The sequence below is a fragment of the Botrytis sinoallii genome, assembly GCF_014898435.1.
Source record: "Botrytis sinoallii strain Bc 23 chromosome Unknown BSIN_006, whole genome shotgun sequence".
Classification (NCBI taxonomy): domain Eukaryota; kingdom Fungi; phylum Ascomycota; class Leotiomycetes; order Helotiales; family Sclerotiniaceae; genus Botrytis; species Botrytis sinoallii.
Window position 1 is genome coordinate 1,710,213 of NW_024066033.1, and position 15,623 is coordinate 1,725,835.

General features: G+C 45.0%; 3 protein-coding genes across 3 annotated transcripts; 1 reads left to right on the forward strand and 2 right to left on the reverse strand.

The window, feature by feature from the left end:
• Nucleotides 1-273: 273 nt before the first annotated feature.
• Nucleotides 274-1,272, reverse strand: EAF02_004263 (uncharacterized protein; the record flags this gene model as incomplete). Its single annotated transcript, XM_038900311.1, has 3 exons — nt 274-723; nt 779-1,158; nt 1,221-1,272. The coding sequence occupies 3 exons, from the start codon at nt 1,270-1,272 to the stop codon at nt 274-276; spliced, it is 882 nt and encodes a 293-aa protein (XP_038760018.1).
• Nucleotides 1,273-2,128: 856 nt separating this feature from the next.
• On the reverse strand, nt 2,129-6,422 carry EAF02_004264 (uncharacterized protein; the record flags this gene model as incomplete). The annotated part of the gene is made up of 3 exons (XM_038900312.1): nt 2,129-5,940; nt 6,060-6,183; nt 6,240-6,422. The coding sequence occupies 3 exons, from the start codon at nt 6,420-6,422 to the stop codon at nt 2,129-2,131; spliced, it is 4,119 nt and encodes a 1,372-aa protein (XP_038760019.1).
• A 981-nt stretch (nt 6,423-7,403) lies between these two features.
• On the forward strand, nt 7,404-15,595 carry EAF02_004265 (uncharacterized protein; the record flags this gene model as incomplete). The annotated part of the gene is made up of 9 exons (XM_038900313.1): nt 7,404-7,422; nt 7,479-7,591; nt 7,686-8,478; nt 8,544-14,959; nt 15,010-15,108; nt 15,159-15,240; nt 15,296-15,348; nt 15,404-15,452; nt 15,507-15,595. The coding sequence occupies 9 exons, from the start codon at nt 7,404-7,406 to the stop codon at nt 15,593-15,595; spliced, it is 7,713 nt and encodes a 2,570-aa protein (XP_038760020.1).
• Nucleotides 15,596-15,623: the final 28 nt, after the last annotated feature.

Genomic DNA, 15,623 nt, shown 5'->3' on the forward strand with positions numbered 1-15,623 from the left:
TAGAACCGTTGTGTATCATCTTAACCCCTCTGACAATAATGTCAAAGTGGCTCGTCGGTGATTGTAGCCATATTTTCATATTCTCATCATATCACAAGCATACATTCGAGAAATCCTAGAACGTTTTGGACAATAACAATAATAAGTATATTTATTTGAAATATAGCGTGAAGATATCTACCACGTTGTAGAGTAAAGGTATACTTCAGATGACGAGACACAGAATCACAGCCTCTGCATGTGTCCACGTTACATGTTACATGTGAGCCCCATCTATTTGGTACCGGCAGCAGCCATTCTTTGGAAACATCCCTTGTACGCCTCGTGAATTTCTGGGACCTCATACCCATACTCGCCCAACTTCTTGACCAACTTGGTAGTATCCAACTTGCAATTACTTCGTCCCGCCTTGATGACCTTGGATTGTTCCTCCAATGTGAAATTCTTCCATGTGAAATCGGGTCTCACATATTCCTTGAAGAGGGCCAAAACCTCGTTGTGAGAAATGGCTCCTGGGTTGGTAAAGTTGTAAATACCGGTATCTTTGTGCTCGGCCATGAGGATGGAAGCAGGGAGAAGATCGTGGAGAATGGTATTCGAGTTGGGGATGTCGACTACACGGTCATATTTGGCAATTTTGGTGACGAAGTTTCGGGGGTGAAGGTCATCACTGACGGGCATTCGAAGTCGGAGGATAAGGGCGTTGTTGTATGTCTTCATAACCTGCGCAGTAGTTGTTAGTATCTGTCTCTGAGATCATTGAAGGAATTGCACCAACCTCCTCGACGTGGGCCTTCGTTTCTGAGTAGAATGAGCCAGCAAAGTTGGCTGGATCAGTCTCCAAGAATCCAGGTCCGCCAATTGGATGCTCATCGTTATAGGTATAGATACATCCTGTAGCGAAGACGGTAATGTGAATACCCTTCAAGTAGCAAACATCAGTCAAGTTCAACGTTCCGATAACATTGCTTCGAATCGTCTCCTCCTTGTTATCCTCGCACCAATCGACATTGGGGCGTCCAGTGCAGCCAGCACAGTTAAGAACATGGGTTGGCTTGATTTTCTCAATTTCTGCAATGACAGATTCGCGATTTTGCATGCGAACAGTGGTGGTGTAAACTTCCTTTCCCTGACTTTCGAGGAGAGTCTTGAGATGTCCTGGGGGAACTGGGTTAGCACGGTTCAGAAGCTCTTGAATTGGAGTGGGGTGTTAGACATACCAGCAACCCAACCTTCTCCTCCCCAGATCAAAAAGCGGTTTGATGATGACATGTTGAAATTGTTTGAGTTGATTCTAAACAATATTTGATGAGCAATAATGAAGTAGAGATGTGAGCAAAGAAGATATAAGGACGGTGAGTGAAGGTAATATGCTACATAAGCATCAAAGGCATAAGGAGGAGGCGTTGAGGCTGGATCTCATGCAAGGAGGGCCCAAAAAGCAACGTGATTGATCGATTGAAATGAATTGATACGAGGATGTGAGCTGTAAGGGAGTTGCTTATGTACCTCCTTATTATCCCTGAACGGTGAGAGTCGTTACTAGGTAGTCTCCAATTGTATCAGATGTGGCAATGAGGGGTCCTTTAGGACAAGTTCGTATAATTAATATCGATGCCATTGTAACTTATATGTCGTTGAAATGTTCCATTTTCCTAGCAGGAATCTACCTAAATCTATCGCTTTATTGTCTAGAGTACATATACATGTGTACACTCAGTTTTCACACCAATGCATGTAGCAGTACATAGGGTTTACTATTGGGCAACTAATTCAACGTTGTGCTGTATGAATTATTTCCAAGAGTTCGTTTTAGATACTATGCAGCCCCTGTGGGCCCCTAATTCATACTTCAATAGCATTAGCCTATCACGTAGATAGCTCCCCACTTACACACCTCCCAAGAGATTTTATTTCACACCCTGAGCCCGGGCCATTAGGGCAGCGATGTTTGTTTGAATGGCATAGCAAAGCAGCTCTTACATTGGTGCTCAAACACAATTTGTAAAATATGTTTCTTATTGATCTGGGTATTGATAACCTTATATGAGTTGACACGCCGGTCTCCACAACTCTAAGTACAGATTCTTAAACACTGGGCTATCTTTGAGAAATGAACGACCCCATCCTAGCCTTTATTGTCACTACTAGATCTTGGCTTCATGCCGAAACTAGTCCTTGGTGTCAATCTTGAACGACGAACACCGCTCTCCCTCCGTCTTTGGGCGAGATACTTGCCAAATTCCCATTTACCACTGAAGTTCGATGCGGTCGATGAGAACTTGGTTGATTTTTCAAGGCTGGTCTGCTGTTCTTGATTTTCAAGGCCGGCATCAACATTTTCTGGTTTATCAGAGGCTGGCGTGTATCTCCCGATCTCCCGTGGCGGCGGTGGAGATATTGATCTTTCACGTGAGGATTTTGATATACGTTGTTGCGGTCTGCGCTCTCTCGAGAAGCCCATTTCACACACAATACGTGGAGCCTCTCGCTGAACTGGGCTTGCCAACTCACAAGCGCTTGTTCGTACTGATGGTGGACCATCCGGAGTCTTCCGCAAACTCCGTGGTGATGCCAGATTTCGGGGAGGCGAGGAACTATTATGAGGCAACGATTCAATATCTGATGAGAATAGCAATTGACTTTGGGTTTCAAAAAACCTTCCTGGGGCTTTTCTAGGCTCTTTTGAAGCCCTTGATGGCGACGCATTTGTCTCTGGCATTTTAGATGAAGTTGATTGTAATGCTGACGCTTTAGATGACACTAAAAAGTCTTCTGGGGTTCCGTTCCTCAAAATTGTTGTTTCTGAACGAGTCCGCTTCTTCTTTTGTCTCATTGGCATGAGTTCTGTATGTTTTGATGATGGCGATCGATCCGAACTTCTCGAGGATTTTCGTGAGGCAAGTTTTTCAAGATGAGTGGAGGCTCCTGATGGTAAAGGGGTATCGGTATTTGCAAAAGTAATGAACTCACTCGATTGTTGCCTCAAAGAATTTGCTCTGATGCTCCCGGGACTAACTAACGGTTGCGAGGCAGTGCTTCTGTATTTTTCACGCAAGTCTTCAATAACACCATAATCTGGAGATTCTGGCGATAATGCAGCATTAAGGCTTTCTGTGGTGATTATTGGTCCTGTTGTTTTGTCGAAGTGAGTAAAATAAGGATCAGAAATGCCCAATTCATTGTAGAATCTAACTCCACTCAACCTGTTTCTACTGTTGAGGACATGGTCCATGTACAGAGTATAGAACCAAACAAAATCATCCCAAAGTGATGTCCGAGGTTGTCTGGTGGGGGTCCCAAGCCATTCCAAATATACAAGTGCACATATGAACTGTCTCTTATTGCCCTTATAGCGTGGGTAAGTATTAGAATACTTCTCAAAAAGCGAAGTGGGCCGCTGTTTCGACTGGTGAGCATGCCCCGAGCTCAGCCGAGTTCTTTCGGGTACAATCGAAGCTCTGGTCATGTCGCGACCGTCGAAAGTGGGAGATGATTGACCTGGGGGGAAGTTTTTGTAAGATGTGGAGGTCTGATCAGAGATTACTGTATCATGTAAATCTGTCTCAAATCCATGGCGACTTGTTTGGGAATCTTCTGGAAATGCTACATCTTTTGTTCCTCCGGTATTATTGCTCATTAAACCCGGATCTACTACTGATGATCGCCTTTGTAGAACTTCTCGTATCTTACGCCTGTTTGCTCTTACCATTTCGTTTCTGTCTTTACAAGGCGTTTCCTCTCGACTAAAACCTAGAACCTGCTGTAGAGCTATAGGATCCGTAATTTTCTGCCGTTTGAAAGGACGTTCCCCACCGTGTCCTTGCTCTGGAGAACTTTGACTTAATGGTAAAAAGCTTATGGACGGGCTCCTACTGGGAAAGTGCAAACCATCAGAAGTAGCCCCATCAAGATTAGGAATTGGTATAGATTGGTAATACTGAGTCCTTGGTACACTCGGATAAACTATATGATCATTGGAATTTGATGATATCTGCTGCTCACGAGAGTGTTGAACCTTAGAGTTCTTTGGCTCTTTTTTGTCTTGGGGAGTCTCACCGATTACGTCGATCATCTGAGGAGGTACTTTCACTAATTTGAGTGATTGAAATCGCCCGGATTCAGGGATAAGGAAGCTGTCTTCGACCGTTTCGTTTTGTGGGCTATCATAAGTTCCAGGAATCACAAAGTCTGATGACAGTTCTGCATTCGGCCGTTTTCGGTGATTTGGAGTCTTTTCGACCTGTACTTCTGACTCACGCTGCGCGGTTTCGAGCTGACGCTGTGGAAATTGCGGGTGATCATTTTCAGGTGATTTGCGACTCTGGATTCCGTTGTCTACGTCAGCAGAAGCAGGTGGGTTTTCGCTCTGAATTTCGTCGCCCAGGACATGCGGAATATCCAATTCCAACTCCTCGTCATCCGAAGCACTATTAGCTGGGTATTGGATCAATGCTGTAGGTTCTTTGTCCTTGATAACACAACTCGCCTTGTTTTCTGTGACATTGGGAGAAGATTGCGGGGTGGCCTCTTGGCAAGCCTCTGAGACTGGCACATCAGAACTATCGGAATTATGCGTTCCATCATCACTCTCAATAGTTAAAGAATTCGCTCGACCTGCAATTTGCTCGACGTTATCGTTTTGCCCAACCGCTTGTCTAAGCTTTGAGTTGCGGTTTGAACTAGGGCAACTAACTTCCATCGCATCACTCAACTTGCTATCTGAATGGTGATCCTCATCGTCGCTGTGTTCTTTTGGTGAGTGTGTACGATTTCGATTTAAACTTTGATGGGAGGTGTAATTTTCCTCCATCGCGTGTCTAGATCTTGAGTTTCGCTCCGGACTAGGGCAACTAACTTCCGTCATATCACTTGAGTCGCTATCCGACTGATGACCCTCACCACTACCAAACACAGTTATAGACTGCGGATCTTCATGAGCATATTCAGATTCTTCGGTTCCTTTTGAGCGGCAAATGGCAGCGGGACCATCCATACAATCGTCCCTTTCCGTCTCAATAGCGTCCTGGCTCGAGTCTGCTTTGGAGGCCTGACTGCTCTGTACTACATTCTTGGGAGTGGCTGAAGCTTGTGTAGCGAGCAATTTCTCGTAAAAAGCTAGTTGAGATTTCAGGATTGCTGGGGGTAGATTTGGTGCGGATCTACGATCATCCGGTAATGAGGCAACCGATTCCGGACGATTGCACCAATCGTTCTGTTCTTTTGAAATACGACCATAAGGGTGTGGAATATACGACAGATTTTTCTGAAATAGCAATGTTTCATTGATTGGAGGATTATCATGAAATTTCCCGCTGGAAGATTCCATAGCCTCTAGCGTCGAATTGTTCGCATTAGGCCTCCCATCTCCTAGCGTCCTGATATTACCAGTTCTTTGTTCATCTACGGAAGGCCTGGGAGACTGTTGAACCTGTAAATCGTTCATGTGTCTCGTTTCATCACCTCTTTCCGAATTGGTGGCAACAAAACTTGATTTGGGGGAAAGTGGTTGTGCTAAACCCGTAATATCAGCCGAGTCAAGTGGTTGTCCTGGCTTACTGAGATGAGGATTATCAGCTGTAATTTGAACGGCCGTAGGATTCTGAAGAATTGCTAGGACATCATGATTCGAAGTGCACAGCTTTGGTCGATGCAAATCAGAAACAGTACTCTTTTCCCTTCTGGATTCTGAAATACTAGCGGGATCTTGTGTCGCAAGCAAAACAGACTGGAAAGGTGTTGAAGTATTTTGGGATTCGAGTTCGAAATTTTGGTGAACAGCGTACCCACGATTCTCAGCATCCAGGAACTCTTTTATTGCATCCAAATTGTCATCAACAATTCCCCCAATGTCTACAGCACGTGCTGAGCCAGAAACATCTTGCGGCCCTTTGGGCTTAAAACTTGAGATCTTCAGGTATAACCTGGTTGGTGGCTCTACTGTAGTATTGAAGTCACACACCCGAAGTTGAAGTTAGTACTCCTAGGAACTTGTTATAAACTGGCGAGGTCATCATACCAATTGCAGCTTCTCCGCTGCTAGAGTTTCTCCAATAAACTCCCCAGTGTCCCTTTTGTGCTTCTCCAATAGCGATTCAGAAAATCTTCTTGAAATATTGCTGTGATCTTGGTGGTACCATCAGATACAATCATAGACTGCATTGAATCCCGCGCCTCGCCGTTCTGTAGATGTGTCAACAGAAAGAACTATTGAAAAAATATTCAAATAAATGACCCACACTAATCAAATGAATCAATCCGGGCTTTTCGAGCTTGATGAAGAGTCTTTCCTGCTCGTAAGAGAATTGTTCGTGAGACTTGCTGGCCTTTTCATGTGCAACACGTGTTGATTTCAGCCAAATCAGTGCTTCTTTCAAAGATTGTTCAATATTTTGGGCAAGCCAGCTTCGCAAGAGAGTCATGATGAAGTTGATTGCTGTGGATTATTTGAGATCTCTAGTGTTATAATATCCCGTTCGAATAAGAATCCGTGAATCTTAATTCATAATGTTACAACCCCGTAGATACAAAGACTATAAGTAGTATCATAACATGTTGTTGAATTACCCGGGGAGACTTTCTGGAAAGTATAAATGAACGTTGTGGTAGCGACAATGTTTCAAGTGCGCAGTCAATATTCATAGCCTTGAGATTGTTTATTAATGTGGTAAATGGATTGAGTAAGATCGAGTTGAGTTGAGTTGACCTAATATAATAATCTGGAAGACGCGTTCGCGATATCGATTTACGATAGAGTGGAGTACTAGGCACGTGCTAGACTAGCTCGAGGCTGGGCTAGGCAAGAAGGAGCATAATGTGGCGTGTGTGGCTGATGGTGATCGAAACCTTGGAATGCCAATGTCCCGTCATAGCAGTTTTGCTGATGAACAAACCTTATCTAACTTGACAATGATGATATCTACCTAGGTACCCTCCAGTAGAGCAGAAACCCGGGACACTTAGAAATACACTTTTCTCAACAATATTCGATATCAATTCATGCAATCATTATTTTGGATCAAAAATGAGACAAACGGGTCCACAACCCTCTGAATTATCATAGATACATCATTAGAATCTTGTGCATTGCTATAAGATACCTACTAGGTGTCACAGTGTTTCCAATGCATGATTATGATCTTATTTGAGTGATTTTGTGGACCGCTTTTTCTCAATCATGTGAAGCTGCCCGTGCTACCTCGACCCTACCATTTGTTAGGTGTGAACTGCTTGCATGAGGAGAAATTCCAGTATCCTCACTACCTAGGTACGCTTTTCAAATAAAGTACATTCGTTTCTATTGATCCTTCCCAAAATGCAGCTTACTCTTCGACTCATAAAGCGAAAACAAATACTGCTGTAGCTTATTCAATAATCCAAGTAAATTGTTATTGTCATAAGAAATGCTGCCACCACTTTCCAGTTAGTGATTCTATCAAGGGCGTTCATCTCATCTGGCTGACCATTCATCCATCCAGCCAAAGAGCAATCTGCACATTTCGTTCCGCAAGACAACCTACCTGAATTTACAAATCAACTTCATGACATGATTACGCAAACTCGAAGCGGTCTAAGCTGTCGCACAACTTTGGTTTATCGAACACAATATATGATTCGCTCTTGATAGGAGGGCATCGGTTTGCTAAGAACCAAGAGCTCTGAGTTCACCCTCACAATTTCAACAGGCTAAAATAAGAGGTTACCAGCGTGTGTATGAAAAGAAGATGTCATCCCATGGATCCCCAAGACCTTCTGTGATGGCGCCGCTATTGATTCCACTAGGAGCGCGATCTCGTCGAGGATCGTTAGTATCACTTCCTGGGGCCACCCCCGTTGATAAGGAACAGCTGGCACAAGCTCTTGATAAAATACATAGTACTGCTTGTCAGTCAGAGACCCTTACCACGTTCAACGAGTTTGCTCCTCCACCTCCATCCTCCTCGAACCCTGAGAGTAAAGGCCTGGCTGGGGATATTATGCAAAATGGTTTGAGTGGTCTATACAGTCGGTTTAAAGGCGCAGTTGGAGTAGGAAAGGATAAAGCAGGAAGTACCTCCGTGAAAGGTGACAATGAGAGCTTCGACACGATTTCAATCAAGAGCCAAAATGCATCGAATATTACTCCGGGACCAAAAGGTTCTGCCGGTCTTGCGCGTGAGGATTCGGGCATTACTGCTTCACCCATCCAACCTTCCACCACATCTTCACAACTTCAGTCCCCATCTGTATCTTCGTTCATGGGGAATTCGTCTGAGATGCATTCACATGCTATCAAATCGTCAAAAGCCTCGCTCTCGTCAGCACCCTCAACCTCAAAATCGTCAGCCAGGCCTCCTCTCAATCCGATGGTCAAGAACGCCTCGTCTTCAGCTATTGTCCCTACCGTTGCACCTGTCAACGCGGTTGCATTTAAAGAGGGGGAGAAGGCTCGGCTGGGGAGTTCGGATGGAAATGTTACAGATAAAGTAAATAAAAAAGGTGCTTCAGAAGATCCGAGCCAGCTTCAGCGTCAGATTACACTAACCCTAACACGCTTGGGTCAGCTAGCGCATCTGAAAGTAGACGTTTTCCAGGCCATTCTTCGGGCTTAGACGATTCGGAGTCTTTTGATTTTGAGCCCATGAAAAGCGAATCCGTTGGGCGAATGTCGCTAGGTAATTTAGACTCCAAAAAGGATTCCCAGGAGATGAACTTTCGTGCTAGTGATGGCAGCGCCACAGGAAGGGCCAAATCTCTGAGTAACCCTAAAACAGCATCGTCTGCACTTTCTTCCATAAAAAGCTCAGATCCAAGACCGAATGCAACACCGCGTCTCTTCATCCCAGAAACTGCTAGGCGAAGCCCTGCCGTCGAACGTATAACTCAGTCACATCTCCCTGGCTATCAAGCATCACGTGCCTCTTCGACAGACCGCAGTACCGCGGAAGCTAGTCCTGTCCATACGTCTGCCCATAATCATGTGCGGCATGATTCTTTTGGTACAGATGAGCGTTCTTCGCGCACTTACTCCGGTAGAGCTCGTATACCCGGCACTACTACAAATGGAGGTAATGCAGAAGTAGTGAGCGCTCGCTTAGAACAAATGAGAAAGCAAGTCCTCAGTAAGGAATTTTGGATGGCTGATGACATCTGCAAAGAGTGTTTCTTATGCGGCGATCCTTTCACTGCCTTTCGCAGAAAACATCATTGCCGAACTTGCGGCTGTATCTTTGACTCCAAATGCACACAGACTATTTCAGGCCAAAGATTTGGTGTTCAGGGGTCACTTCGGATGTGTACAACTTGCCTCGACATTATTAACAGGCGCCACGATAGCAGCGGCTCCGACGATTCGGATGACGAATCAGGCTTGCCGACTTTCTTCCATTCTCAACAGGCCAAATTTGACTCCTCTACATCGACTAAAATAGATCTGCCGGAGAGTTCAGGTGATTCAGTGAAGATAGGAGACGAATCTAGACCTCTAGCGACCCCAATGATGGCCATACCTGCCACGCGACGAATTGGAGATTCTTCCAACAGGCGCTCCGCCATTCTAGAAATAGATGCACCGCAACTGAGTCGCCCAAGCTCATCCAGATCATTGAAAGCCTTGTCTACTGCCGCGAGACCTTCATCTTCTAGCCATAGGCGGCATCAGTCAAAACACAATTTTCTTGGTCGTTTCAAAACCCCTGCCGGAGACAGGGCACCATTTCATCGTGGACTGACCGATGATATTGGAAAAGGAACTCGTCTACCAGCCTTCCATGACGATAATATTATTGATCCAGATTTGGCACCATATATGTCAGATGAAGGCTCAAGCGCCGATGAACAGATGAGTATTTTTGCTACTTTGAACAATGGTAACACTACAACTTCTCCTTTCGAAAATGACAGAGTGGGTTTTGGCTCTTTGCTGAACGCTACCAAAAGACATAGGGCTAGAACTGGCGATAAAAGTGTCAGTGGGATCAGTTTCACAAGTCGAGGCTTAGAAGATGCTAGTGCAACTGTGGGGGCTTTCACACGACCGAATCGTCGACGTAATCTAAGCGTTGCTAGTAACACCTTACATCACACTCGACCCTCGCCAAGACAAATGAAGCCGACAGGCTTAGCGAAGGGGTATGGGAATGTGAATGAAGACGTCGCGACACCGGAACACTTATCAGATGCGCCCACGCCGGCAGGCATGTCTTCAAAAATGACTCGAAGTGCATCAATGCGAGATGCTAAAGCTCCTGCTATAGAGCTAAACAATGCCAGTTTACATCATGTCCGGCGGCTGCTACACCAATTACTTGAAGACGCAGACGTTCCAAACGTTGCTTCTTGGGAGAAGGCCTTAATACCTATTCTCCTTCAGTGCACGGACGATGTAAATCCAGACGTTCGGCGTGGCGATGATATAGATATTCGCCATTACGTCAAGTTAAAGAAGATACCAGGTGGAAAACCAGGTGACACTTCATATGTATCCGGCGTCGTGTTTACCAAGAACCTGGCCTTGAAAAGTATGCCTAGGAGTATTTCGAATCCCCGCATTGTTATTGTATCGTTTCCAATTGAATATCAACGTCATCAATCGTCTTTTATGAGTCTGGAGCCTGTTATCGCGCAAGAGAAAGAATTCTTGAGAAATATGGTGAATCGAATTGCATCTCTGCGTCCCCAGCTTCTTCTGGTTCAAAAACATATTTCCGGGCTTGCTTTGCAATATCTCGCTGAGGCAAACATTGCCGTTATCTACAATGTTAAACCCTCAGTAATAGAAGCGGTTTCAAGATGTGCCCAGACAGAGGTTATTTCGTCTATCGATATGGTAGCTCTAAAGCCAGTACACATAGGCAAGAGTTCTGGTTTTGATGTGAAAACTTATGTCCATGGAGATATTCCGGGAAGAAAGAAGACTTACATATATCTATCTGGGTGCCCAAAAGAGCTAGGATGTACCATCGCTCTCCGGGGTGCTAGCATGCCTGTACTAGCCAAAATGAAGCAGATCACTGAATTTATGGTATACGTGGTTTACAATTTGAAGCTTGAAACATGCCTAATGAGGGATGAATTCGTCTTGATCCCGTCTGTGGCAGAAACTGGCAATCTCTCGCCTGCAAGACAAAATGGACAGACTTCGAAATCTATAGGATCGGATGCTATGCCTCAACAAGACACAGTTGTGGCCGCGAGCAATGTATTGCAGGCTGCTACCGAGTCGAACAAAATCAAAGGTCTTTCTCAAGATGAGCTCGGCAACAATGAAAGCATATCCACTGATAAAGTTCACATTAACCCTGAATCTACTACTGAGGCACAGACAGTCATATTGGCTGACCAAAAGCCGGAAGTGTCTAGAATGATCTCTGCACATGAGTCACATGCTCACTCTTCTCATGACGATCATCTGCCAGAAGATGTACCTATGCCAACCTTTTATAGCGATATGGTAGCTAAGCACCAAACTAAAATTCTATCTGCATCTCCATTTGTGAAGTTTATGCAACCTTATCTATTGGTTAGGGCGAGAGAGCAGGAGAGAAGACTTGTTTATTTGAAAAGACTTCGTGACCAAGACATGTTTGAAGAGCAGACCGATACAGAAAAATCGAAGCCGCAGAAATTCCAGCTCATAAAGCCCGACATGGTCCACGAGAGTATTAAAGATGCACCTAGGCAAATCATGGAGGTCCTGCACGCTGTACATGATGCCGAGTATGATAAGGCTTTGCACAATTACCAGACACAGACTCGGCAATGGGAGAATTATATTCAAGGGAATCTCAACCTGTTCGATCCGTATGGACACCAAAATATCACTGTGCTATACACAGTCGTCTGCACGGAAACTTCAATTCCTTGTGCTGGGCCCGATCTTCTTACACTCGCATTCTATACTGAGCACGAAATATCAGCAGAAATAGATCCCGATTGTACACTGGGCCAGTATGTAGAGGATCTTTGCTTGACGATAAATACTACCTGTACGTTCAATGGCTGCGATCGTAAGATGTCGGAGCACCATCGAACTTATGTTCACGGCGAAGCACGCATAACTGTGTTTGTCGAAAGATCACCTTGTAAGATCAAAGGACTTCAGGATTCCATTTTGATGTGGAGCTATTGCAAAAAATGTCAGAAGGAAACTCAGGTTATGCCCATGTCTGAAAGTACTTGGAAATACTCTTTTGGCAAGTATTTAGAACTATCTTTTTGGAGCAGCGAGTTGCATCTCAGGGCAGGGTTTTGTCCCCACGATTTGCATCGTGATCATTTGCGATATTTTGGCTTCCGCAACGTCGCCATTAGAATCCACTACGACCCTATCGACCTTCTTGAAATTGTTGTACCTCGAACAAGAATTACCTGGAAAGTAGATAATGATTTGAGGTTGAAAAACGAACTGTTTACAAAAATAGAAGAACGGTGGAACAGGTTCATGACATCGGTAGTTTCGAGGATCAAAGGAATCAACATCGATAGCGTGGCACCCGAAAAGGCGGAAGCATGTAAAGCTGAAATAGAACGCTTAACGAAACGTGCGCAAGAAGAACACACTGCGTTGCTACGCAAGTTACAGGATAAATACATGGAATCGAAATACTATGAAATCATCCCACTAAATAGAGCTGTAAGAGCCATGCAAGAGAAGGTTGCGGAGTGGGACGATGCCTTCCAAGATTTTGATGGAAACTTCTTTCCCTCGGAAAAGGACATTCGCCGCCTTGCTGCGATACAACTCAAGAGGATGTTTATGGATCGTGACGAATCTCAAACTTCACTGGTGTCTGTAGAGACGAATGAACCATTGTCTGATGTCGAAGAGAAATCCGTAATTCAAGCACCAACGGAAACCGCAACCGAACCAAGTCAGGATACAGAAGAACCGCCGGAGGAGCAGCTAACAGTAGTTGAAGACAGTTCAGTCCCAGATCTGTCAGCGGGCGATTCGCAGCCTTCCGACGGAACCCAACCATCTATTACAGAGGATCCAATTCAAAAGCCTCGGCATGAGGGAGTAGAACATCTTGATCTCGCTATTCCAGAAACTGCAGATCAACAAGTTGCTTCGGACATTTTGACATCAACAGATACATCTGACTTTCTCACACCTAGTCCGTCGGAGATGGACAGTCCCCCGGATGTAGAAATACCCACAGCACCTTTAGAAGCAACTTTATCCGAAAAAATTGAGAGACTACGAAGGGCAAACCAATCATATTCTGGCGAGCAGGGGCAGCCACAAACAGAGACCTCTGGAATTCCAAGACCAACGGAACGTACAACCTCGCGCCGCAGTGGTGCTTCGCCTCCTCTTAATCGTACTCAGTCGCAGCCTGCAAATACCTTACGTCGCATGCAGCCAATCTCTAGTAAGGCATATCATCGTCTAGGAGATGCGCGCAAGTCTAGTGATACTCAGATCCCATTGCTTGAACCTTTGAAACCATCTACGACAGAGCCGGTAAGACCCGCCGACAAAAGACTTTCGGAAAGATTGGGCTTGGGGTCACTCAAACAGAATCGCAAGGCGGGACACTCCCTAATTCCAAGGTCTGTGCAAAGTAAACGAAAGGAATCCAAAGTTACAACGCTAGCAAAGCACTTTGAGCAGCTGAGTAGAGAATTTGAGAAAGAACGTCTACGCGACAGGAGACGAATGGCAGCGAAAGTCACACAATCAAGAGCCTTCCCCAAGGCATCTTCCAAGCCGATTGTCGAGATATACAAGGATATCAACGAAGCTGTCGAGGAGCGCGGACCCCCCGACGAAGTCTCTCTAGACGCCGAACCCACGCGAGTTAGTGCAGAATCTACTGGCATGACTGAAGGGCTTGCCGATCTTAATATGGAGCCTCCTAGTAGCGAGACACAGCCAAATTCGCCAAATGACACCTCTGCTGCCACTGAAGGCGCTGTTGCCGACATTGAAGCGGATGACAGCCATCAAAACTTTAGTCAAACTGGTTCAGATGACGAAGGAGCTGTTAGCGATGCAGACCATTCTTTGATTGGTGACCTTTTGCAAGGCGCGGAGGAACTAGCTGAATCGCTTCGTGTGGGCAAGCCAAATGCCGACCTTCCGCTAGAGATACCAAAGCATGAGAAGTCTAGTCTCATGAAGATGTTAACTAATTTCTGGGCGGAGAGATCTGCCAGCGGTTGGACCCAGCTTGAGTATCCTATTAATGCTGGTGAGCATATATTTGTCGATTCTGATGTTATTATCAGAGAGGATGAACCGAGCTCGTTGATAGCTTTTACGTTGTCATCGGAACATTATCTAGCTAAGTTGGATGATCTTCGACAACAAGGTCCAGCGTGCGCAAAAGCCCAAGAGCATGATTCTATGCCTTTAGACGGTACGCCAGACATATGCGAAGATGGTATCAACCAAGCAGAAGTCGAAACTTCATTATTGCGTGCCACTGGTACTCATCTTGCGTACTCATTCGTCGATTCCTCGGCAAGAATGCAATGCAAGATTTTCTTTGCGGAACAATTTGATGCTGTGCGAAGAAAGTGCGGAGTAGCAGATCGAATCGTAGAATCGTTATCTCGGTGCTTGAAATGGGATTCTAAAGGAGGAAAGACCAAATCCGTATTCTTGAAAACACTCGATGACAGGCTGGTCTTGAAACAGCTATCCCCCATTGAAACTCAGGCATTCCTCAAATTCGCGCCAGCTTATTTCAACATTATATCCGAGGCGCTGTTTCATGAGTTACCTACGGCCATTGCGAAAATGCTTGGTTTCTTCCAGATTGTTATCAAAAATCCAGCTACGGGCACGGAAATCAAGTGGGATGTGTTGGTAATGGAAAACCTCTTCTATGATCGTTCGCCTACACGCATTTTCGATTTGAAGGGATCCATGCGAAACAGAAAAATTCAGTCTACAGGGGAGCAGAATGAGGTGCTTCTGGATGAGAACATGGTTGAATTTATCTATGAGTCTCCTTTATTTGCACGTGAAGTAAGTAAAGTAAGAGCCATGCAAAGTCCATGTCACTGATTTGTGTAAAGCATTCTAAAAAACTTCTTCGATCTGCCATCTTCAATGATACTCTCTTCCTGCAACGAAACGATGTAATGGATTACTCGCTGATGGTAGCTGTGGATGAGGTGAGTGTTGCTAAGAAAATACGGATTTAACATATACTTACATGATGAAGGCACGAAAAGAACTTGTCGTCGGAATCATTGATGTAGTTCGTACTTACACCTGGGACAAGAAGTTAGAATCGTGGATCAAAGGTACTGTTTCATCCAAACCTAAACCTTGTCATTTCATGCTAACGAATACGCCCAGACCGTGGTTTCGCTGGTGGTGGCCGCAATCGACCTACCGTCACGTCGCCTAAGGTCCGTCCAATTCTCCTTTCCAATTATAGATTACGTAGTCTTAACAAGCAAGCAGGAATATAAAAGCCGTTTCAGAGAAGCGATGAATAGATATATTCTGCAAGGTACCAATATTTCCTTTCCCTCGCGATCTTATGTTTGCTAATGAGAACAAATAGCCCCCAATAGTTGGCACCAACCTCTGGATGGAAGACCGAGAAGAGACTCAAGACAGATGGTGCAAGAGGCAAGAACGCCGGTGTTGTGATATACGATGGGGACGATGCAAGTAAAAT